General features: G+C 41.8%; 1 protein-coding gene across 1 annotated transcript; it reads right to left on the bottom strand.

Annotated features, from left to right (window-relative positions):
* Window positions 1-546: 546 nt before the first annotated feature.
* NUP88 (nucleoporin 88) lies at window positions 547-26,737 on the bottom strand. Its single transcript, XM_040424867.1, has 17 exons — window positions 26,496-26,737; window positions 24,807-24,976; window positions 24,129-24,254; window positions 22,539-22,625; window positions 21,375-21,545; window positions 19,204-19,390; window positions 17,288-17,435; window positions 15,439-15,537; window positions 15,259-15,349; window positions 13,999-14,103; window positions 12,619-12,777; window positions 11,611-11,736; window positions 11,470-11,535; window positions 5,188-5,268; window positions 3,933-4,059; window positions 3,727-3,845; window positions 547-1,176 (listed from the first exon to the last, which is right to left on the bottom strand). The coding sequence occupies exons 1-17, from the start codon at window positions 26,715-26,717 to the stop codon at window positions 1,113-1,115; spliced, it is 2,148 nt and encodes a 715-aa protein (XP_040280801.1). The 5' UTR covers window positions 26,718-26,737; the 3' UTR covers window positions 547-1,112.

Here is a 26,737-nt window from a genome sequence, read left to right as displayed (position 1 = left end):
GTAGCCAGATGCATGTAGTAAGGGAGAACATGACCTACAGTATCAGAAGTGGGCATATAACAAGTTATTAGAGTATGAAAGTTACAGTCCACTATAAATAACTAAAATTGAAGAAAATTCATTTTAAAACCGCCATAAAATATAAGTGCAGGACCTTCCTGTAATACAAGGTCATATTATAGTAATCTTTTATTGTAGTGGTGCAACAGTACAGCAGCTTTAGTCCTCATGCACACGAACGTTGTTCTGGTCCGCATCTGAACCGCAGTTTTTGCGGCTCGGGTGCAGACCCATTCACTTCAATGGGGCCGCAAATGATGCGGACAGCACTCCCGTGTGCTGTCCGGATCCGTTACGTAGCCCCGCAAAAAAAAAACAACATGTCCTATTCTTGTCTGTTTTGCAGACAAGAATAGGCTTTTATACAATGGGCCGCCTGTTCGGTTCCGCAAATTGCAGAAGGCACACCGGCGGCTTCTGTGTTTTGCAGATCCGCAATTTGCAAACTGCAAAAAATGGAACGGTCGTGTGCATGAGGCCTTACAGACAAGACTATGGGAGGGAATTTATCATAGATCAGCGTTTTACGCCGGTCTATGCTGGAGGCTGTGCCTAATTTATGTCCCTAAACGGTCATCTACACAAACCTCTAACTGGTGTACAGTTCAGAAAACTGGTGTAAACTAAGAGAATTATGCCGGGGTCGCTGGCCCTGACCATTTTTCGGGAGAAACAGTGTTTGAGAACTTTTTATGCTAGAAAACTGGCATGAGAGGGGAGAATGAGAAAATGTCTGCACATTTAATAACACTAATCACATATGAAGTAGACAAAAAAAAAAAAGTTCAGTTTATCCAATAATATTTTAAAGTTCTGTATTAGAAAAGCTTGAAAAAAAAGAAAAAAAAAGAAAAATACATCCCAAGTTGTTTTTTTGTACAATATCTGTCAGAGACAGTTGTGTTAAAATGATACTTCAATAAATTTAAGCATGGTATGTACACTAATGGAATCCAGGAATTCACAAATTGCAGTCCATATATTTTCCTACTGCCACTTTCTTAATATAGGAAAGCCTCAGGTTTAAAGATCATGGGTGGAAATCCTTGTTGTTAAAAGTTCACATGGCTTCGGATATCATTTATTTGTTTCACCATTTGTTGAATATGTTCATGTCTGTAGTAGAAAAAAAAAAATTCTGCAGTAAGTAGAAATGCATAAGGACATGTTCCCCACTTTAAGGAGTTCATATATCTACATGCTCACAAAAAAGTGGATAAACTTTGTGAATACATTGCATTACTAACCCTGCATTCGTGTTACGGCGTCTATTGGGGTACATTCATGTGCAGCAGATTTGCTGCACAAATTTCTGCAGCTGAAAATCTGAATGTGCATTTCAACAGGGTTGTTCCTGCAGCATGTGCATGGATTTCAGCAAGCCCCATACAGATGACCTGGACAGTCACAGAATTTTCTGCAAAAAGTCTGCTGTGCGCGCCGCCATATCCACCAGAGCGGTGTTCATAATTCAGCTGGTTGTCATTTGGAACAATTGAACTACTTGTGTTCAGCTCATGAAGGAAAAGGGCAGCTAAACCATTACAATTAGCCATGTGGTTTTAGAAGTGAAATGGCTGTTTCCCAGCGACCTGAATCATCCATTTTAAAAGGGGTTCACTTGAATCGGACTGAGCTGCAAATAGGCCATGTAACTGATGCATGGCGACACCACTGGAATAGGTCCAAGTGCTCACAGAGTGCCACAGCCTCTTCTAAGGCCCCTTTCACACGGGCGAGTTTTCCGCGCGGGTGCGATGCGGGAGGTGAACACATTGCACCCGCACTGAATCAGGACCCATTCATTTCTATGGGGATGTTCACACAAGCAGTGATTTTCCCGCATCACTTGTGCGTTGCGTGAAAATCGCAGCAAGCTCTATTTTATACGTTTTTCATGCAACGCATGCCCCATAGAAGTGAATGGGGCTGCGTGAAAATCGCAAGCATCCGCAAGCAAGTGCGGATGCGGTGCGATTTTCACGCACGGTTGCTAGGTGACGATCGGGATGGGGACCAGATCTTTATTATTTTCCCTTATAACATGGTTATAAGGGAAAATAATAGCATTCTGAATACAGAATGCATAGTACAATAGCGCTGGAGGGGTTAAAAAATAAAAATAAATAATTCAACTCACCTTAGTCCACTTGCTCGCGCAGCCCAGCTTCTCTTCTGTCTTCTTTGCTGATTGCAGGAAAAGGACCTGTGGTGACGTCACTCTGGTCATCACATGATCCATCACCATGGTAAAAGATCATGTGATGACCGGAGTGACGTCACCACAGGTCCTTTTCCTATACACAGCAAAGAGAAGCCGGGCTGCGCAAGCAAGTGGATTAAGGCAAGTTACATTTTTATTTTATTTTTTTAACCCCTCCAGCGCTATTGTACTATGCATTCTGTTTTCAGAATGCTATTTTTTTCCCTTATAACCATGTTATAAGGGAAAATAATACAATCTACAGAACACCAATCCCAAACATGCCGATTTTTCTCACGCGCGTGCAAAACGCATCACAATGTTTTGCACTCGCGCGGAAAAATCGTGCATGTTGCCGCAACGCACTTTTTCCCGCACTGCCCGTGTGAAAGAGGCCTAACAGCTGATAGGCGAGTGTCCTGGGCGTCAGACTGCCACTGATCTGATACTGGTGTCCTATCCTGAGAATAGGTTATCAATATCAGTTCCTGGATAACCCCTTTAAAAGGGAATCTGTCACCTCTGACAAGCCCTAATATAGTTATACATGTGTCAATACATATACCCATTTACACGCAGTGCGCCCACAAACTGGCCACGGAATGCATTGAGAGGACTCTTGTGCAAACGTACATAATGGAGAGGACTGGAGGAAATCCAATTTACTGTTCTGGAGTCAGCTGCAGGCGTTCTATACATGTATTATTGTACCAAAAAAGGGCTCGTCTGAGGTGACGAGAGATCCCCTTCAATTTAAAAGCCACAGTGGCCGTGTCAGTGCCGCCTTGTTTACTCTTACCCTAAGGCTCCATTCACACGTCCGTAACGTGTTTTGCGGATCCGCAAAACACGGACAGTGGCAATGTGCGTTCCGCATTTTGCGGACCGCACATTGCCGGCACTAATAGAATATGCCTATTCTTGTCTACAATTGCAGACAAGAATAGGACTTTTTTTTTTTTGGGAACGGAAATGCGGACCCATAGAAATTAATGGAAATTGCGGACGTGTGAATGGACCCTAACAGCATAGCTGAGCACATATACTGAAATGGATAAGTTAGTTTTTCCTACAACAGATTACTGATGTAAAGACTATCCCTGACAAGCAGTGCAGAGAGGCAGCACTTTAGCTCAGTGTTGTGAAGTAACTTGTCCTCCTGTGTAATTGCTCCCTAGAAAAAAACAAGGCATTATAAACTAATGAAGGGTATTTGGAAATATAGTTATAAAAAAAAGTAACATTTAAGTGGTTTCATTTTCTTAATTCCTGGAGAACCCCTTTAAGTATGAATCTTCTACTTCAGGAAGAAGGCCACAGGCACTTGCTTAAAAATAAAGGTTACTGGAAAACTCCTAAGTGCCACACTTAGCAAATTAAAAATCTATTTTGTTACCAAACCTGGAGCAAGTATGCACAGCGAACTCCTACAGATTCTGAATATCCCCTCAGCTAATACTTACTGTTCTTTTAACACAGTCTGGATATTCTTGCGTTGGTAGTCGCTGAGTGTTAGATTAGACTTCCTTGGACTTTTTACTTTTTTCATCTTGCGCTCTTGATAGTCCATTTTCATTTTAACCTGTGTACAAGGAAAAAGAAATAAAAACCCTGCACTGGTGAAGTTCCCAGGATTTCGGTGCTGCCTATTGGTTAGTCGCTTGTGCACCTGTTTTATAGCATTATCCAGATGGTGTAGCTGTTCATCTGTTGTGTGCAGCTCTTTCTTCATATCTCGTTCACTGTTGGTCAAGACCGGGTGTCGAGTGTTGAAGCTGTGCAGCACAGATTTTAGCCTTCACAAGAAATGACAAGACAATTGCTTGCATTATAAAAAATTAAAGAACCAGCAACTACTTTACTTTTTCTTTGCACCAAGATATATAAACCACCCATTATCGCATATAATACAAAACTGAGGGTTAGAACTGGTATATATTGTGACTTAAAAAGGAGTATACCCATCTGGGAAATTTATGGCATAATAACAGGGTATGCCATAAATGTGTGATAAAAGTGGGTTCCAGGAGGTGGGACCTGCCCTGTTGCGCCCAGCCAGGAATGGAGAGGTGGCCGCGTGTGAACGGCTCTTTCCATTCAGTGAACGCTTCTAAAAATAGAGTTTAAAGCACAAGAATACATTTTCTTGGTTGGTTCTACTTGTAGAGATTGAGCTGGTGCAGAGAATAATAATAATAATAATAAAAAAAAAAAAAAAAAAACACATGCAAATAAGCTATTCTCCACAAGAAAAGTCTCTCTAGTGCAGGCATCCTCAAACTGCGGCCCTCCAGCTGTTGCAAAACTACAACTCCCAGCATGCCCGAACAGCCAACAGGTATCAGCCTACAGCAGGGCATTGTGGGAGTTGTAGTTTTACAACAGCTGGAGGGCCGCAGTGTGAGGATGCCTGCTCTAGTGCGAACTACAGGTAGATACACTGCAAGTCAAGGTCTGACCCGTTTACCCGAAGTTTAATACTAATGGCCTATCCTGAGGATACATCATCAATATCTGATCGGTGGCGGTCTGACTGGTTATCTCCTCCAATCAGCTATTTTATGGGGCTGTGGCTTCTTCCTAGGCCAGTGATGTCATTCAAGAGAATGGCCCTGGGCTGCAAAACCAAGCACAGTGCTATACAATGAACAGCGCTCTGCTTGGTATGCAGTGAAGAGGTTGCGGCCTCTTCAAACAGCTGATTAGTGCCGATGCTGGGTGTCAGACCTCTACGACCCGATACTGACTACCTTTCCTGAGGATAGGTCACCAATATTTTCCTCCTGAAAACCCTTTTTAAAAAAGCTTTGAAACATAACTAGGGATATCATGGGAGCAGACTCTAATCCACACAGGAAAAACAATTATGAACATCTATATGGAACACCAAGACCCAAAGCTAAGAGTAAGAAAAGCAAGCCAACCTGTCCACGAGATCATCTTGTTTCTCCTTGGCCTCCTCATATTTCTCAGCAAGACGTTCAGCCATTTCTTTGAGGCTTTTTCTACAAATCGTTAATCTCTACAGGTTACACAGAATTAACCCACAATAAAAGCCCAAAAGTAATATTGGGCAGCATCACAAACCCTCCACAAGCCAACTCAGCATGAAACAGACATATCAACACAAGAAGAAAAACTCCAAATGTATAATTAATTTTATTGAATAACATATACAAAAAGTTATTAAAAAAAGAGACAAAAGACATCAAGAAAGAAGTGCGGTATACACCCGAGATGACTGAGCAGGAATATAAATATCATATGAGGGAGTTAATAGTTAAATATGTCTGGTAAATGCTAATGCCGTATAGTGTGTAAAGCCTACGCACATCTTGATTGGACGCAGAACAATGGTTACAAAATAATCAAGGGCTAGTACATGATACAGAAGATGCTAATGCATCATAAAATAATCAATATCCCTGCACCAAAGGTCTGCACATGGTCAAAGTGTGCCAGGTAGACATAAGCATATCACAATACACACACCAGATAACATAAAACACTCTATGAATACATAATTGTATGAATTACCATATATAGATGAATATACAAATATGTATATGTGCATACAAAATTAAGTGAAAGAGTGAGTGTGTACATGATTATATGAATTGTGAATAGATAATTACATATCAAAGAAATAGTGATGAAAAAAAACTAATGAAGTGAATAAGATTATTCACTTCATTCGTTTTTCCCATCACTCTGTTTGATATGTAATTCATATAATCATGTACACACTCACTAACTCAATTAATTTTGCATGCAAAAAGCCGAGTGCCAATATATCCATTAGAATCCTTGAAGACGGTAAGATCAAGGAACGTGATGGCGTAATCATGGATCTCAGATGTGAAGTAAAGACTCCAATCATTGTTATTGAGGTGCCGGACAAATTCACGAAAAGTATTTTTGTTTCCTTTTCACAGGATCAACACGTCATCAATGTACCTCAGCCAAAGCACAATTGACTACATGAAACCACTCATGTGTTCCCCAAACACATCACGTTCCCAGCCACCCAAGTAAAGGTTTGCATACGTGGGGGCACAGAGGCTCCCCATCGCCATGCCCCTTACTTGGTGGTAAACATGAAGTTATTATGGTTCAAAATAAACTTCATCAACCATAATACAAAGTCATTATGGGGCCACAGATGTACACCTCTTTGTTGTAAAAATTATGCCACAATTGCACATCCCTTATCATGTGGGATTGAGTTATACAGTGCCTCCACATCCAAGCTGGCCAGGCATACATCCATTTCCACCTGAAGACCATCTACCCTTTTAATAACGTCCATCGAATCACAGACGTACGATGGAAGGGCAGTAACAAAAGGACCCCAATATTTGATCCACATAGGTACTGACGAGGTGTCAAACTGTCCGTACCGAGACTATCGGTCTCCCTTTTTAGTGGCTACAGGCTTTTGTAGACCTTCGGTAGGCCATAAAAATGCCATTTTCTGATATGGGGGCAACAAAACAAAACCCATCTCAGTTTTACTGATGAGTTTGGATCGAAGGGCCTGTGAGAGTATTTCATTCAGTTCTTTTCTATCTGATATCAGAGGGTTAGGCTACGTTCACACTTGCGTTAGGAGCGGATCCGTCTGGTGTCTGCACAGACGGATCCGCTCCTATAATGCAAACGCTTGCATCCGTTCAGAACGGATCCGTTTGCATAACCATGAACAAAAATTTTTTTTTTTTTTTTTTTGTTCATGATAATGCAAACGGATCCGTTTTGACTTTACATTGAAAGTCAATGGGGGACGGATCCGTTTGAAAATTGAGCCATACTGTGTCATCTTCAAACGGATCCGTCCCCATTGACTTACATTGTAAGTCTGGACGGATCCGTTTGCCTCCGCACGGCCAGGCGGACACCCGAACGCTGCAAGCTGCGGAGGCTGAACGGAGCCAGACTGATGCATTCTGAGCGGATCCGCATCCACTCAGAATGCATTAGGGCTGGACGGATCCGTTCGGGGCCGCTTGTGAGAGCCTTTAAACGGAACTCACAAGCGGAGCCCCGAACGCTAGTGTGAAAGTAGCCTAAGTTGGTAAAATACTATAACACTTGCGATCATTCAGATTACTGAGACAAGTCGGTATATTGATTGTAGTCCATTATGACCACATTTCCACCTCTGTCTGAGGGTGCAATTACAATAGAATGGTCGGATTCCAAAGCTCTCAGCCCATCCCATTTTTCCTTGGTCAAATTACTGTGCCCAAATGTTCACCCTTCCATACACAGTTGTTGCCAGGGTGGATAAAAATCAATGATTTTTAAAAAATAAAAATAGATTTAAATAAAATAAAAATCCGGATTTTTCTTTTATATAAAATGCTTTTTGGAGGAAAATATATTACCATCCAAAGGTTATTCCATCATGAAATAAAGATTCGTTAATTATGTAGAATAAGGCTGTATATGTTTAATTTTTTTGGTAAATAAATTCCATTAATCCATTCACAATAGGAGGGAAGAAATGCAAATGAGCTCTTAACAAGCTTTGCCTCTAATACCACCAGATGTAAGGCAGCTATCCTATAAGTCAAGATTCAGCTCTTAAAATAAGCCTTGAGACATGACTTGGATATTAAATAAGCCAGCACCTCATCTGCCGACAGCTGTTTCGGGGTAATTGCCCCTCATCAGTACAGAGCCGAGAGTACTGAGTAGGAAGCCTGTGTCCGAAACAGCTGTCGGCAGATGAGGTGCTGGCTTATTTAATATCCAAGTCATGTCTCAAGGCTTATTTTAAGAGCTGAATCTTGACTTATAGGATAGCTGCCTTACATCGGGTGGCATTAGAGGCAGAGCTTGTTAAGAGCTCATTTGCATTTCTTCCCTCCCCGAATTCCAGAGGAGCATGTATGGCCTATAAGTCTCCTCACACTGATTAAGGAGAGTTAGTTCCCCACTTGCTCGGACACAGGCCTCCTACCCAGTTAAGCCAGTACTCTCTGCTCTGCACTGATGAGGGGCAATCACCCGGAAACAGCTGTCGGCAGATGAGGTGCTGGCTTATTTAATATCCAAGTCATGTCTCAAGGCTTATTTTAAGAGCTGAATCTTGACTTATAGGATAGCTGCCTTACATCTGGTGGCATTAGAGGCAGAGCTTGTTAAGAGCTCATTTGCATTTCGTCCCTCCCAGAATTCCAGAGGAGCATGTATGGCCTATAAGTCTCCTCACACTGATTAAGGTGCTCTCTCCCTAAGGAGAGTTAGTTTCCCCCTTTGTCCATTCACAATGTCATGCTCTTCCAGAGGTTTTTGTAAGATTATTGGGCAGTTTCTCTGCCTACAAGTTATTATCACAGATGCTTGGTTTACTTTTGCAGTTCTCAAAACTGAATTTGACTCAGCAGAGATCACATGCCTCTTCTTCACAGCAAAAATGTTATAACATTAACAGAGTTGAGAAAAAGACCTTAACCCTAACTTCTACAAACCTATGAATGCAGAATCAACCTAATCAAACTAATATGAAAAGTTGTTATTCTAAAAATCTTCATCTACTTGCATATTATAAGTTATACCAGCAGGAATTATGTAGAAAACTATGATTTAAATCAAGCCTTACTGACTAGTGATTTAAAATCAGTTTGATTTAAATCAAATCCACCCTGGTTGTTGCACAACCATCTTTAAAAACATGTCCATGGGAGTGTTGTCCACTACTGGTAGATTCTTCAGGGATTGAGGTCTCAGATCTGTGAAGGGACCCTCACCTATCCCCCCTCCTCAATTCAGCAAGAATATGGACATCGGCCAAATCAACCCTGTCAATACCCAGATTTTCACACTCTAATCTGTCATGGGTAGCAAAAATATTTTTACATTTTAATTTGCGCACAAATAAATTCAAGTCTTTTACCCATTTAAATAACCTAAAAGGTGTTAGTTGGTACAAAGGATAGCCCTCTACTCAGTACTCTCAATTCATCGGAAGTGAACGTTCTACTGGAGATTGATTATTTGCACATTGTAAATGGAGTAATCTCTCTCTTAGTAGATAATCGCTTACAGACGGACCCCCTCCCTAAGAAACGACCTTAGGTAGGTACCTCTCCCTCTCCTACCTCCTCTGCCCCTAGATGATGTACAGGGAAGGGAGGGTGTGGGTGGGTGGGCAACAGTCTGACTAGTCAGCTCAGCATCGGTTTCCCCTTCAGAAGAAGACGGTTCAGTTCTAGTTCTAGAGCTTTGCTCTGTTTGGCACCAAAAATCTAAAATACGTCCTTCAAGTCAGAAGAATCCCTGATGTATTGGAAGTGTTTCCTCTCTTAATTGGGCCGTAAACATTTCAGTTTGCTGTAATATTGATTCTTTCCTAGCAAAGTCAGGATTACTAGAAAATTTCTGTTCTGCATTTCATGCTTTTTGTAAATGGGGATGCGATATACGTTGGGATGATATGCTGGTGTAAATGTCAATTTTATTGATTTGACAACAGTAATAGTGTAACAATTATACCCACACTATAATTTTTGTATTAATAATAAAGATCATGTGAGTATATCAGGTTTAGCCTGGGTGAAAATAAGGGTATGTCTGGGTTCAGCTCTGAACCCAGACAACCCCTTTAAGTGGCATGCAGCGTTCAGCCTTTGTTTCTTCATCATATCAGGTTGAAGCTGCTGCTTATAAATGATGGTGCAGATTTGAATGGTCTCTAATTGTGAGGACAATCAGACAGTGTATTTGACTTGGGACTTTTTGTTATAGCCCCACATCTATACCTTTTTCTGCACCATTGATTGGCATACATAAAAAGCTAATTTAACTACATCCCCTTCTGATTTTCCATCTTTCAATTATGAATAACGATTTTTCATTTTTATTTTAACTTCCCCAAACACATACATATTTATTGTATATTTTTTATCTATATAATTCATACAATCATGTATTCATTCACATAATCAGGTGTTCATTTTTACTCTTAGTAACAATCGCATATGAAATATTTTATTATATATATATATATATATTTTTTTTTTTTATTATTTTTTTTATTATTTATTCATTTGGTATTTTAGTCTGTCACATTTTATATATTTATATCCAATGAATTATATTACCACGGTTTAGTTTTTTTTTTTATGGCATGCAGTTTGTATGTATATTTCCATCCATATCTTTATATCCATATTCGAATGCCAACTATTCTAATATCAAACCTGTTTTGACGTTATGAGATATGCGCTTCCTGCTTTACCGATTGCGATTATGTGATGCCTATACGCTTGAGCTCTTTGCTTGTGATGTGGGCGGTCACATGGCTGGCCATCACGTGCCCACCGCGCGTCACTGGAACTGAGTCATGCAGCCGATCACCTGACAGGCCATCGGGTGCTCGGAGTACACGTTAGGCTTGATGTGGATGGCGCCACAGTATACAGGTGCGATATGGAATCCATTATTAGCACACACATGGGGATCTAATTAGGCCAATCAAATCGATGTCCATTAATTGGTGCTTTGAGGACTTAAAGGAGCACACTTTCAAGGAGAGCTGTACCCCCAGAGGAAGGTGTCTCCAGAGGTGAATTCCCCATCTTCATGGGTATGCCATATATGCTGCAATTTGTATGAGGAGTGTTTTATGTTATCTGGTATGGGTATTATGATATGCTTATTTCTACCTTATTATTATTTTATGATGCATTAGCATCTTCTGTATTGTTATGCATTAGCCCCCACTTGATTTTTTTTAACCATTGGTCTCCGTCCGGTCAAGATGTGCGTAAGCTTTACACACCCTACACTGCATTAGCATTTACCAGACATTTAACTATTTATTAACTCCCTCATATGATATTTATATTCCTGCTCAGTCACCTCAGGTGTATACCGCACTTCATTCTTGATGTCTTTTGTCTCTTTTTTAATAACGTTTTGTATAGGTTATTGAATAAGATTTATTATACATTTGGAGCCTTTTTTAGACTCAGTTTTTCTTTTTGTGTTGATATAGCTTTTTCTACAAATAGTCAAAAAAATATGCTGAATATGATCATCCTCTGTAGATAAACATGGAGATTTATGCACGTTTTATTAAAAGTTATGCTCAATGGCTGACTATATGCCAATGGCTGACTATCGGTGAGATCCAACAAGGAAGCAGTTTAATTTCTAGCATTTTCCAGAAGACCAGGTTTCAGATTTTTTTTGCTCACCTTTCCTCTTTATAGTACCGCAGATCTTTTAGCTGCTTTTCTTTTTGAGCCATAAGCAATTTTATCCTATGGAAGGAAAGTTGGGTCAAAACTAAAATCTCAACCAAATGCTCAAATATCACTAACATCTGAATATGTTACCTTCTTTGAATCTCCTCTCTAGCCATATCCTGTTTGAGGACATACTCTTCACGGAAAACTTGGGTTGCTCGACTTAACAGCTGAAGACATTCCTCTGGTGGAGGAGAAGAGTCTTTACTAGATGAACTAGAAACAAAAAAAAATAAAAATCACTATTAATATTACAGATAACTGTTAGGTTAGGAAGGATCTGCAGATATCTGGAACATAGGGATATGTTCATAAATGGGATCACAGTAACATCCATGGTTGATAGAGGGAGCCCCCTCCCTCTATTAACCCCATGGATGCCACTGCCACGGCATCTAAGGGGTTATAGCAGTGCCAGCATACAGCTGAACACTAGCTGCTGATGGCGGCCGCCATCACATTCAAGAGGACCACAACAGGGGGCACAGATGTGCACAGTGGGAGCCATGAGCCAGCACTTGCAGAGCACGGCCAGCCAAGTTAAGGCCACTGCGCACAGAGAGCACAGATGGGGAGGCAGGAGCTATTTGGGGCCACAGATACAGCTAATGCCTGATTTCAGGCTCTGATCTGCAGATCAGATCTGAAACCAGCACTTTTACACCGCCGTGATCCGATTAGTCTATGCAGACTAACCTACCAATTGGAGCGATCGCCGACAAGGGACCACTCTAATTGGTTCCTTGCCGGCATTACTGAACGCTACACGGTCCCTGACAGCGGCAGAAGCTTTAACCAAGTGCTTTGCAGCGCTTTGATTAAAGAGCTGCCATAACGTTTATATACGTGCTATCTGCACGGGGTATGTGCAGATAGCACGTATATAGCTGTATGGCAGTCGTGAAGGGGTTAATGTATGCATGTTAAAAGTGCTGGCAACTTACTTTTAGATAATAAAATTACATAAAAATAACCACAATGTAAGCAACTGAGAACATAAAACACCAGCACATAAACAGATAAGCTGCCATGTTAACCCATCTACAGATAGCCCTGTTCACTACAGGATTGACAAGACCCTGTCCCATATTTGCTCACTTTAGAAGTAAAGGATTTGCAGAGGTCCGAATAAGAAGGTTTCTAATGTGATTCTCAAATGGGACTTTCACATCTTCCAAGACATGTGGGACAGTCTCTGCGATGCGGCTGTCAACTTGGGAGCAGAGAAGAGGTGGTGACGGTGGTCGGATAGTCGTTCTGGACAAAAAGAAAAAAAAATACAAAGACAATTAATTATTAAATTCAGGATTTCAATTGTTAGATCATATGAAGTTAGGGGCTGTTCACGTCACATTTTTGTCCCCAAAAAAAAAAAAAAAAAAAAAAAAAGATGCAAAAGCATAGTACACTACGCTTTTCCATCCTGCAGAGTCCAGTATCTGTTAACAGATCCTTTTATAGGCATAGCCACTGTATGGCATCCATTTAACTTATCTGTTATGTATATACTTTTATAATGTGATGACAGGAGGCTGCTGCACAGTCTTTCCTATGGAGCCCTTGCCTGTAATAATGCTAGTGCATTGGAGTCTATGATAATAGCAATTAAATGACAGATTTTTTTTTATAGTTCCCATAGGGAACTTTAACAAAGTGTAAAATAAATATATATATATATATATATATATATATATATTATATATATATATTTTTCCCCCCCAAATAACCCCCTTTCCCCAATAGAATAAAAAATTTAAAAAAAGAAAAAAAAATACACCATGTGTTTAAACCTCGTGGGTATGACAGTGTGTGTAAAGCCCATACTATCAAAATATGGACAGAATTAATCCCATATGGAAAAAGGTGAAACGGAAAAAAAAAAAAAAAAAAAAGGGTCAAAATGGCCGATTTTCCCATTTTTTTTTCTCGCTTCTCCTCCCACCAAAAAAAAAAAAAAAAGGGGATCAAAAAGTCGTACACGCCCCACAATGGAAGCAATAAAAAGTACAGATCGCGCCGCAAAAAATGAGCCCTTATACAGCTCCGCACACAACTACATAAAAGTTATAGGGATCAGAATAGGACAGCGGGAAAAAATAAATAAAAAATTTGCAAGTTTATTTTATTTTTTCAACATCAAAACGCAAGGAAAAGTATACATATGTATCGGCAGAATCGTACTGACCTGGAGAATGAAGATCACAAGTCAGTTTTACCGTATAATGAACGCTGTAAAACTAACCCCTGTAAAACTGCATATATTTTTTTCCAATTCCACCAACTTTGGAATTTTTTTCCCCACTACATTCTATGCAATATTAAATGGTGTCGCTGGAAAGTACAACTTGTACCCAAGCAATAAGCCCGACTACGTGAACGGGGGGGGAAGGCGGGGAGTGAAAAATGAAAATGCAAAGTAAATTTTTTTTTTTTTAAACGGGGTAGAAAGGGTTAATGTAAAATACAATGTATACATACAGTAATGGTCTTGTGATGCATTCATAGCCACTAGTAAGGCATATCATAGTTGTGCCAAGTGAAAAGTCTGAAATAATCCAAAATCCTTGAATGGGTGACGGGAACCTAGGATAAAAAGAAAAGAATATTGTTAAATTTATCAAAAACTGACAATATTTTATTTTACAGAAATCTCTTAATTTTTAAGACTTTAAAGTGCAGCATGAAGTCCATTGACCTTTTAACGTTAGACATTATATACGCTTAAAAGGTATTGTCTCAAAAATAAATGGGCAAGATCAAGACTGGCATTCCCATATGCCAGTCCTAATCCTCTGTGCACCGGAGTAAGAGGCACCTAATTTATTAAGAAGCAGTGGTAGAAACATATGGGCTGGCCTAGACTTCAGCTATAAGTTGAGCCAGTTTCTGGCTTTCCAGTCGACTGCAGCACTACTCCTGTTAAGGCCTCTTACACACGACCGTTTCTAGTTTGTTTTTTTCCCGTTTACGGGCCATTTTTTTGCGTTCCGTATACGGAACCATTCATTTCAATGGTTCCGCAAAAAAAAAAAAAAAACACGGAATGTACTCAGTATGCATTCCGTTTCGTTGAAAGGTAGAACATGTCCTATTATTGCCCGCAAATCACGTTCCGTGGCTCCATTCAAGTCAACGGGGCCGCAAAAAAAAAAAAAAAAACACACATACGGAATGTACTCCATATGTCTTTCGTATCCGTTCCATTTTTGCGAAACCATCCATTGAAAATGTTATGCCCAGCCCAATTTTTTCTATGTAATTACAGTATACTGTATATGCCATATGGAAAAACAAAACGGAAACAGATCCGTGAAAAAACTGACCGCAAAATACTGAAAAAGCCATATGGTCACGTGAACGAGGCCTAAGCCTCACCTCCTTTTCGTTATACGTTAAAAAAAGCGTCAAGAAGCTTAAAAAGTCGCATATTATGACGTGAATATTCCATGCTCCATAAATTTGTAACTTTTTTTATGCCACAACGATGGAATAAAAGGTTTGATTAAATTTTTACAGTATAAATCCTATCTGAGCATAGGAAGATGATAAGGGGGGGGGGGAGCCCAAGATGCAAGTCATCTTTGATTCCCATGAGCTTGTTCATCTAAATGGCTATCATGCCGTAGCTTTTCCTACCAATATGTGTGTATGTGTACATTAAAACACATTTTTAATAAAGCTTGGCTAACCCCTTTGAGTTACAACAAAGAGTAGATGCACCAGAACTCATGCACTTACTTGCAGGGCAGGGGCTTAGTACACAGAATGTGCTCCACAAGGCACTTCTGCTCTGCAGCCAGTTCTTGAAGACTGTCTTTATCCTCTTCACCTGAGACAAACAGATGCAGAATAATTGGGACACTGACAGCAGACTCCCCTTTCATTACCAGCGAGTGGCAATTACATCAAATAAGATACCTGCGCTGAGAAACTTCTCCAGTCTGCTGAACCAAGTCAGGCCCACACTGTGAATGCCAGCCACGTGAGTACAATGATATCGCGATGGACACACTGGGTCTAAAATCAAACAAAAAGAGAGCCTGGTTCAGGCATAGAAAATGTCTCTACATAACTGCAGCAATTCCCCCGCCGGCACAGAGGCGTCTAAGTCACCGGTCTTAATAAATGTACCCCACATTCTTTTTAATGCCTTGTAACACCATAGGGCCTAGGCCATTTCTGAGCAGACATGTTTTTGCCTCGGCATTCCAGACCATATAGCGTTTTTTATTTTGCTTTGTTTTTGCAGAATGAGGCCTTGTTTTTTGCCATCGTACTTCACACTGCCACCATTTTCGGCAGGTATGCTTGACATTTTTATTAAATTTAATTCTGGAGGTGCCAAACTATTTATCCCATTTACATTTATTCTTTTAGTAACAATATGTTGGCATTCTTCTTGTGCTGAGAAATATGCATTGGCACATACCAGGATGCCCTAATAGGCATAAACACTAGAACCTTGTCAGGCCCTGGACTATCTACATGGTAAAGCCTCCCCAGCGTTCCCCCCATTACAATGGGGTTTCCTTCCTATTATTGAAGCACTGGACTAGCTAGAGGTCAACTGCCAACACTGGGGGTTTCTCCTGTCTGTATTACAGTCCATCACCCACCATTGATCTAGTGGGCATCCTAGCACGGCCCGCAAGAACAAGATCATCATGTTGAAATGTACTGACAGCCATCCATGACGCAAATTTTTGTCATGTGGTGAGAAGTGGCTCTGATTAAAAACACTCCCATTTCGGAAATAAATACACGTGCCTGTGATGAAACAAATGGCCATATGCAATACTCTAATCAGACCTGTGGCCTTTTACTTTCTGAGACTGCTAGGGCTCTTTCACACCAGCGAGTTTCCCGTCCAGATGCGAGGCGTGTAGTCAACGCACAGCATCCGGACTGAATCATGATCCATTCATTTCAATGTCACAAGCGTCGTTTTTCATGCATCATCTTTACGTTCAGGAAAAAAAAAATAAAAATTGCAGCTTGTTCTATATTGTGCAGCTCCATAGAAGCGAATAAGCTTGTGTGAAAAACGGAAGACTCCAGGAGCGTTTTTCACTGATGGTTGCTAGATATGTAGATTGTTATTTTTCAGTTTTTCTTCCACGTGCGTGAAAAACACATGCAATCCAGTCGGGGGAAAAATAAAAAAATATATAAAAAACACAAAAACACACACACACAAAAAAACACACACACACACCCCGCAATCGCAGAAAATAACTGATTGAACTTGCATGCAAAACCATCAGTTTTAGGGCTCGTTCACACAAACGTTTTTTGCGTTCCGTATACGGGCTGTTTTTTTTAGTTCCATATACGGAACCATTTCAATGGTTCCGCAAGAAGAAAAAAAAAACGGAATGTACTCTGTATGCATTCCATTTCAGCATTTCCGTTTTTCTGTTCCGTTCAAAGATAGAACATGTCCTATTATTGCCTGCAAATCACATTCCGTGGCTCCATTCAAGTCAATGGGTCCGCAAAAAATAAATAAAATAAAAAAACACACATACGGAATGTACTCCGTATGTCTCCCGTATCCGTTCTGTTTTTGCGGAACCATCTATTAAAAATGTTATGCCCAGACCAATTTTTTCTATGTAATTACTGTATACACCATATGGAAAAACGGAATGGAACTGGAAACACTACTAAAACTAAAAAAAATGAAAAACGGAACCGTTAAAAAGGGCCTGCAAAACACTGAAAGCCAAACGGTCGTGTGAACAAGCCCTTATCCTTAGGAAATTACCTCTGTGTAGCTTAATGGGACACGAGAAGTCGGTCTCAATGGATTCTTCATCCTCCTCTGTAAGTTTCAGAGCTAGTTCAAGCTCAACACATTCAAACACATATAGGGACGGGATCGGGTCAGAGCTGGGGATCCAAGACTTGTCAGACTACAGGAATGAAATATACAGACTGAAGCTAGGAGCCACCTATGCCACCCCATAAGGGATGATAAATATTCATTAAAGTAATAAATCACTACCTAGCCAATAATATAGATGAGAACAATGGAGGTGTATACAAGAAGATACTGAAGACTGGAACTTGATTTCAAAACCAAACGTTACACAGATAGACAAACAGAAAAAGTTCATCCAATTGAAGCAATAGCTTGAGCGCAGGTAAACCTGCTTCCAGAGCCCAGTGCAGGGGCTAATGGGGCAGTTCTTAAATGTACAGTGGTCCATCAAGTTACAATATTAATTGGTTCCAGGACGGCCATTGTATGTTGAAACCATTGTAACTTGAGTAATCGGTTCCAAAGCCCCAAAATGTCATCCAAGATAAGAGAAAATGAAGATTTAAGAAAAATAAGCAGATAACTAAGACAGATAAAACCAGTACATATAAGGCCTTTTTCACATGGGCGAGTATTCCGCGCGGGTGCGATGCGTGAGTTGAACGCATTGCACCCGCACTGAATCCTGACCCATTCATTTCTATGGGGCTGTGCACACGAGCGGTGATTTTCACGCATCACTTGTGCGTTGCATGAAAATCGCAGCATGCTCCTCTTTGTGCGTTTTTCACGTAACGCAGGCCCCATAGAAATAAATGGGGTTGCGTGAAAATCCCAAGCATCCGCAAGCAAGTGCGGATGCGGTGCGATTTTCACGCACGGTTGCTAGGTGACGATCGGGACCCGATCATTATTATTTTCCCTTATAACATGGTTATAAGGGAAAATAATAGCATTCTGAATACAGAATGCATAGTACAATAGGGCTGGAGGGGTTAAAAAAAAAAATATATAAAAAAATTATTTAACTCACCACTTGTTTGCGCAGCCGGCATCTCTTCTGTCTTCATCTGTGAGCAATAGGACCTTTGATGACGTCACTACGCTCATCACATGATCCATTACCATGGTGATAGATCATGTGATGAACGCAGTGATGTCATCAAAAGGTCCTATTGCTCACAGATGAAGACAGAAGAGATTTCGGCTGCGCGCACAAGTGGATAAAGGTGAGTTTAATTATTATTATTATTTTTTTTTAACCCCTCCAGCCCTATTGTACTATGCATTCTGTATTCAGAATGCTATTATTTTCCCTTATAACCATGTTATAAGGGAAAATAATACAATCTACAGAACACTGATCCCAAGCCCGAACTTCTGTGAAGAAGTTCGGGTCTGGGTACCACAGTCGGTTTTTTATCACGCGCGTGCAAAACACATTGCACCCGCGCGATAAAAACTGAACATCGGAACGCAATCGCAGTCAAAACTGCCTGCAATTGCGTACCTACTCACGCGGGTTTGCCGCAATGCACCGGGACGCATCCGGACACGCCCGTGTAAAAGAGGCCTAACAGTCAGGAATAGCTGGTCACTTGCAACAAATAAAGCTATTTCACCAGAGAAGTGACCTTGATTGGTAGGGTCTGAGTCTGAGGCATTGTATGTTGGGTCTAGTTTCAACTTACAATGGGTCACAAAAAAGACCATTGTATGCCGAAAATATTGTATCCTGAGGGACCACTGTACATACACCCTGTAGGAGCGCACCTATGAGCCCGCTGATGAGAAGACTGAATATATACATTAAAATCTCTTACATTTCTACAGGTAATTACTTTTCCAGAAGAAATATGTAACAAACATGGAATAATAATAATATAGTTCAGGTCGTCACAAACAGATCTGTTACTTACACTCTGTTCATCATCATCTTCTCCTTCCAACACCACACAGTGATATAGGAGTCCAGATTCAGTCGCAATCACAAGAATGTTTGGGACACAGGGCAAGCAAAGCACCGAGCAGGCATCGTATCCGTAGTTATCCTCAGCCGCAGGGTGCATAGGGAGAGGGCCGAGCAGCCTGCCAACGTTGCTGCTGCTGCAAACACAATACAGCCTGTCAGACAGTCAAGAGGACAACTTTCCGTTCTTAACCCTTTTCAAGACCAGGCGATTTCAAGTTTTGTTTTTTTTTGTTTTTTACTCCCAGCCTCCTAGGAGCCATAACTTTTTTTAGTGTTCCATTCACTACGTATGAGGGCTTGTTTTCTGCAGGACAAGTTGTACTTTCTAATGGCACTATTGAATATTACATACAATGTAGTGGTAAGCTGGAAAAAAAATATAAAGATTTCCAAATTGGGGGGGGGGGGGTTGTAATTGTAAAAAAGAATGCAATTCCAGCACAGTTTTCTGGGTTTCATTTTTCCTGTGTTTCAGAGACGGTAAAACTGATCTGTTAACTTCATTCTCCGGGTCAGTACGATTACATCTATACCACATTTATATGGTTTTTCTGTTTTTAATTTATTTCATCGCCATATTCTGACCCGCTTTTTTATAGTTATGTCTACAGAGCTGTGTGAGGACTAATTTTTTGCAGGGATACCATTTTGGGGTGTATATGACTTTTTGATCACTTTTTATTAAATTTTTTGGGGGAGATTTAGCGACAAAATGGTGAATCAGCCATTTAGACTTTTTATTTGATTACGGTGTTCACCGTACACGATAAATACATTTATATTTCAATAGTTCAGGTGTTTTGGGACATGGAGAGGTCTACAATGTTTATTTTTTTTATTGTGTATTTTTATTATGGAGAAAGGGGAGTCATTTGAATTTTTAATTTCTTTTTTATATTTTTGTTAAAAACGGACCTGAACATGCGTTTTTGAGATTGCTTCTGCCTTGGGGTACTTTCACACTTACGTTAAAGTTTTCCGGCATTGAGTTCCGTCCTACGGGCTCAATACTGGAAAAAAAACTCATTAGTTTTATCCTAATGCATTCTCAATGGAGAGCATTCCGTTCAGTATGCATCAGGATGTCTTCAGTTCAGTCACTCTTCCGGAATTTTGGCCGGAGAAAATACCACAGCATGCTGCAGTATTTTCTCCGGCCAAATACCGTAACACTTGCCAGAATGCCGTATCCGGCATTAATTTTCATTAAAATGTATTAATGCCGGATCCGGTACCAAGTGTTCTGAAAAACCGGACCAGATTTCCCGGTCTGCGCAAAATTAATACCAGATCCGTTTTTTCCAGATGACATCGGAGAGACGGATCCGGTGTTTCAATGCATTTGTCAGTCGGATCCAAATGCTATCTGTTTGCATACAGATTTCCGGATCCGGCAGGCAGTTCCGGCAACAATATCATTGCAATGTATGGCAGACTGGCTACGTTCTTATGGAGCCCTGCCCCCTGCAGGCCTCCACAAGAACTACAGCTGTAACAGGCTATTACCACTAACTAACAGCTTCCTCGATTTCAGCATTGGGAAGCCACTCAGGCCCCAGGAGCACAGCGGTCTGGGGAAAGCTGCCTTAGATGCCGTGGTCACAATTGGCTATGGCATGTGACGATTACAGGTCTGTGATCAGCATTATTGCACTAGCCTGGGGTCTCTGCTGTTTAAAAACAGCAGAAACCAGTCAGTTGTGGCGCCCACTGTGCTCACGAGCAGGCCTCATTTTTAAACCCTGCACATGTATGGCGGCAGTTCTGAAGGGGTTAAAGAGGACCTGTGCCTCCATAGTCTGACACTATCCAATCAGTGCTGTCAGTGGCAAACTGTAGGGGCACAACCCAACTGTTAAGCCCAAGCTGGACCTTTAGTCATAAGATTGAAGGGGGAAAGGCTTAGCATACAATCATAAGAATAAATGCTTCAGAATGGTTATTACATGGGGAATACAAGTGGTTACTAAAACATGTCAGAAGAGGTGACTCTTTAAAGGCAACATCTTGATAAATAACCTTCCTCTCACACACTGTAGTTACAACACAAATCTACACTCCTGATGCCGCTGTAATAAAGATCTATACCACGGATAAACACAGGTCAACACATCTTACCTGCCCTGTAAATCAATGTATATAAGAAAGGTCTCTCCATTCTCGTAAAGTACATAGAGGGGATATGCAGTGTTCTCTTTACCGTGCAGACCGACACCCCTTGATACGGCAGCTAATGGGCCAAAATTGAACGCCACCGCGATCTCGCCGAGAGAGGCTTTGTATGAGCTCCTGTAACCAGAGAGTGACACAGATCTGTTAGGGCTCATGCACACAAACGTATATTCTCTCCGTGCCCGTTCCTTTTTTTTTTTTTGGGGGGGGGGGGGGGGGGGGAGACAGAATGCACACAGAGTAACTTTCATATTATTTTTATTTTGTGTGGACCCATTGAAATGAATGGTTCTGCATACAGTTTCCGTATGTCCATATTTCCGTTCCGCAAAAAAATAGAATATGTCCTATTATTGTCCGCATTACAGATAACTATAGGACTGTTCTATAAGGTGCCAACTGCTCCGTTCCGCAAAACACGGACGTCATCCGTATTTTTTTGCGGATGCGTTTTTTTGGCGGACCGCAATATATATACGGTCGTGTGAATGAGGCCTTAGCCAAATATTACATCATAAAATTAATGGAGTTGTCCTAGATGAGTAAAAACTGGGGCACGGGCAGAAGATAGTGTTCAATAACAAATAAGCGTCACTTACCTGTTGGATCGCCCACCTTTTGTTTACAGGACTGCAGAGAGGACATGATCACGGGTCTCTAAGGTACTCTACCAGCAGCGCTGGAGCAGTAGGGGTCTTAACAGGTAATTCATGCTTACTTTGTTATTTTATGCCATCCTCTGCCCCAATTTCTCCTAATCCCAGATAATCCCTTTAGGCTCCATTCACACGTCCGCAAATGGTTCCGCAATTTTGCGGAACGGGTGCGGACCCATTCATTTTCTATGGGGACGGAATGGATGCAGACAGCACACAGTGTGCTGTCAGCATCCGCATTTGCGGAGCGCAGCCCCGATCTTCAGGTCCGCAGCTCCGCAAAAGATAGAACATGTCCTATTCTTGTCTGCAGCTTGCAGACAAGAATAGGCATTTCTATAGGGGTGCCGGGCGGGTGTGTTGCAGACCCGCAACACACCACGGACGTGTGAATGGAGCCTTAAAAAGAACTATTCATGTTATACAACAGGACAAGGCAATGGTACAGGCATACCTGTTCTGGGGAAGCGACGTCTCCTCGTCTGCATTGGAAAGTGGAATTACTTTTTCTGCAGACAAATGATCGTGCAGTTTGTATATTCTGTAAAATATATTTAAAAAGCAGTTACTTTAGCAATTCATGTCACATCTCATTTAAATATATATATTTGTGAGGGTCAACAAATGGGTCACCACCTACTGAAGACCTTAAAAATACCACACTGGATAGATACTACATATATCTTTTAGGGTAGGGTATGATGAATTTCTGGACCTCCACTACCGTATAGCCTGCATTCTTTACCGCAAACTGTGGGCATTTTTACACATAGAACATGTATGATTATTTTAATAGTGCAGCCAGCATTCATCACACAAAGCTTTGAGGAGACGTCCACTCTTGCAACTATTTTTATTTCTGAAATACAAAAATGTAGAAACTGTACAAAAAAAATCTGTGGCTCCTTCCACTGCGTTTTATGGTTACAGACCACAAACAAGTGTCGCCTGATCCTGCACTCTCACCTATCTGTAGTTTAGCAAGAAGAGCAGGCAGGGGGTGGGAGAGACATAACTGCAGGATCAGACCACACGGGGTTTGTTTGTAGTCTGTAACCATGGAAACTGGTTGCAAAGTGCATACCCCTTAAACCAGCAGGTGGGGGAGACGGGGTGCCTGCTGTACAGCTGCCAGACAAGAGACCTGCTGAATAGAACATTGGGCATGGCTTCTCAGTCACCGTCTGGGTTCACACATCGCTTTCTGCTGGCATTTTTATGCACCTTTTCTGCATTTTTAACGGCATACTTTGGTGCATTTTTTTCGGTAAAAATGCCAGCTCAGCTGCAGATGTTAGCTGAAGGTCTATGAGAAATATGAAATACAGGACACAAGTGGTTTTACGTGAAAAAAAAAAAACAAAAAAAAAAAACGCAGCATGCTGTAGTTCTTGGCGTATTTTTACAAGATTTTGACATCCTCTCTATTAGGCCCCATGCACACGACTGTATCCGTTTTGCGGTCTGCAAAACCTGGATCCGCAGAATACAGAAGCGCTCCGTGTGCTGTGCGCATTTTGTTTGCATTCAATGGGTCCGTGGTCAACATTTTGCAGGCATTTTCTATCTCTTTTGCGGAATGGATATACAGATGGATGGCGACATGGATGATTCATGGGCTTTCTGCATCTATATGTCAGTTCCAAATAAAAAAATAGAACATGCCCTATACAGTGGAACCATTGAAGTTAATTGGTCTGCATAAAATGCAGATGCAACACAGCATCCGTATTTTGCGAATCCACAATTGGTAGACCGCAAAACGGATACGTCGTGTGCATGAGGCCTAAAGAAAAATCCACATAAAGAAAACAAAATTGGTCAAACACTGAAAAAAAAAAAATGCCCAAAAAAACTCCAGAACACCCCAAAAAAAGGGCAGTGCAAAGCTGTGTGTAGGGACAGATTCTGTTTAAAGCTTTAAAAAATGCATTTATTTTTTATAAAAATAAAAATGTGTAATTCCACGCACTTTTATTTTTTTTAATATACCTGTAACTTATTAAAATTCCTAATAAGTCTAAGATGTGGTACATTGTTTTACCTTATTGTATTATCAGAGGTCAGTAAAACGAGACGAGGTTCTTGACTCTCACTCGGGTACCATGCTGCCTGCTTCAGAACCAGGGAGGTGGAGCTCGTGAAAATCCTCTCCGCAATGGGGATAGTTCTGAATGGGAAATAAAAAATACAGTATAAAAGAAAATGTTCATGTGTATGATTGGAATATGGCACAATAGACTGTCAGGCAAGCACGCGCTCAAAAGTGACAAAACTGCCAAAGGATGGGGTCTGCAATCTGCACCGCAAAATAGTGCATGCGCTACTTTCTTGCTGTGCGGAGGCACAGCCAGAACCACCACAGAAGTACTCCGTAGTGCTTCCGTGGGGTTCAGATCCGTGCCTCCGTGATTTCGGACCCATTCAAGTGAATGAGTCTGCGATCCGTGATTCGGAATGCACATGGCAGTTGCCCGGAATGCAATACGGCCGAGGGGGCACACAGTCGTGTTCATGTAGCCTAAGTGAATGGAGGCCACTGATGGACGGGACCCTCCATCAGCAGTGCAGACCTGCGTGTAGACATGAAGTATTATATTAAACCGCTGGACGTAGGAGCCGTTTACTAATGCTTATTACTAGCAGCATGCATGTGCTGTTCCCATGTGAAATCTGCCCAACCCCTCCTACAATTTGAAGCAATTACAGAACAGTATTTTACCTGCAATTCACAGTTTTTTCACCCCCTTCAAATTCAGAGTTTTTGCCCCAGCGTTTAGGCACATCCAGGACCATCAAACCTTTGCTTCCAATCAACGCAATGTGTTGTTGAGTCGGGTTGAGCTGGACTTCGGTAACATCAAAGAGTGGGGCGTTGATACACAGCAGCTTCTGTAGGATGAATGAAACCCATCAATGTGGTCCTCCTCCTCTATCACGTGAAGAAATATATGAAGCTCTCAGGCAGAAGGACCCATGCCCTACACTAGTAGTCCCCAACCAGAGGGCTGGGGCAACCTCTAATTACTATTACGCCCTAGTGACACAAGGGAAAACAAATCAGAATACTACTTAAAGGGGTATTCCCATTGCTAAAATATGCCATCACTATTAGATAGGAATGGGTCCTAGATGTGGGACCCGCACCCATCTCCAGAATGGGACTGCATGCTTGGCCACCCTCTGTTCATCCCTATAGGAGCACAAAAAAAAAGCCAAGAGGTGGCTGTCACTTTTGCACGGCGCACTCTCTTTTCGGGAGCCCCGTTCTCTAGATAGGTGCAGGTCCCACCTCTGGGACATTGATGGCATATCTGTGCGACATCCCAGTTGTCCCAGATGGGTTAACCCCTGAGTGATGGGCTGCTATATAATCGTACAGTGCCTCTAAGAACGGGCATCGCCATGCGCATGAGTCACTGCAGTTATCAGCAGATTTCTTCCGGATTCTCTACAATATATGTGAATGGCGGTATAAAAAGTGGACATGATGCAAAAAATATCACAGGGAGAGAAACTTGTACGTAAGGGCAGGGCTTACGCGGCGACACAAATACGTGCGACTTGTCTGCAACTTGCTGTCGCGCAACTGTTTTACAGCTGTGAAAACACAACCAAGTTGCAGGGGAGTCGTGTGCAACTTACATTGAAGTCAATGGAGCGAGTCACACGGCAAGTCTGGATTTTCTGTGTCGCACCGCTACACCATTTTCCGTCATGTAGCGGTACGCGAAGGCTCAGGCTACACGGTTGCACACGTGTTGCATGACATTTCATGTACTGTACGTGTCATACGACATTCTGCGGCTGTGATGCAACAAGTCGCATAGAATCTAACACTGCTGGACTGTCCATTTACTTCAACGCAAGTCACTGGCGAGACACGACTCACCTGCGACATAGCTGTAAACGTATCTGCGACATGATGCCCTAACCTTACACATGCAGATTCTGCAGTCCACCACAGGACCAGGACAGATTCTCATCCTCGACCAGGAAATAAATGTAGAATCCCATTCAGCGACAAAAAGCAGAGATCTTAAAATCCATGAGGAAAGGGCTCTACGACGACTTTGACCACATTGCACTGTGTTGCGCAGCGCTGGGTCCTGAACATCTGCGCGGAGCGCGCATCTTCCCCCCAATTTGTGGCGATTCCTCCCGAACCCCACAAATATACTTAAAGTATTCTGAATTCAGCGCCTCCTAGTGAGGACGATTGCCGCACCGCGGAATATGTCGGCGCTATATAAAGGAATACAATATAAGAATAGCCGGAGACCAATTGTTACAGAAAGTATATTGGAAAAGTGCTAAACTTTTGACTTCTAGATACAGAGATCTGACCAATGCCTAGCCTGTAGGAGAGGGCTATATCGGCCGATCACGTCGGCTCTAGGGCGCCCCTCACCTGCTCACAGCTCGAGCTGCCCCCGTTAAGGCTGCGGAGTCTGACGGTGTGGAGGGCACAGTCCTCCTGGTTCCAGGCCAGCAGGTCCCCGTCCACACAGCACACCAGGTTCTTCAGCTGGGCGATACTCGTGCTGCCCGCCTGTTTCCTCAGCTGCTGGAAGAGCGGGTGTTCACACAACACGTTCTGCCAGCCGTCTCCGCTTCTCCCCACCGCCGCCATGTTTACCGGCCTGCCCGCCC

This window comes from Bufo bufo, chromosome 3 (assembly GCF_905171765.1).
Source record: "Bufo bufo chromosome 3, aBufBuf1.1, whole genome shotgun sequence".
Lineage (NCBI taxonomy): Eukaryota > Metazoa > Chordata > Amphibia > Anura > Bufonidae > Bufo > Bufo bufo.
Note: the sequence above shows the minus strand (reverse complement) of the source record. Positions and strands in the feature narration are given on the sequence as shown.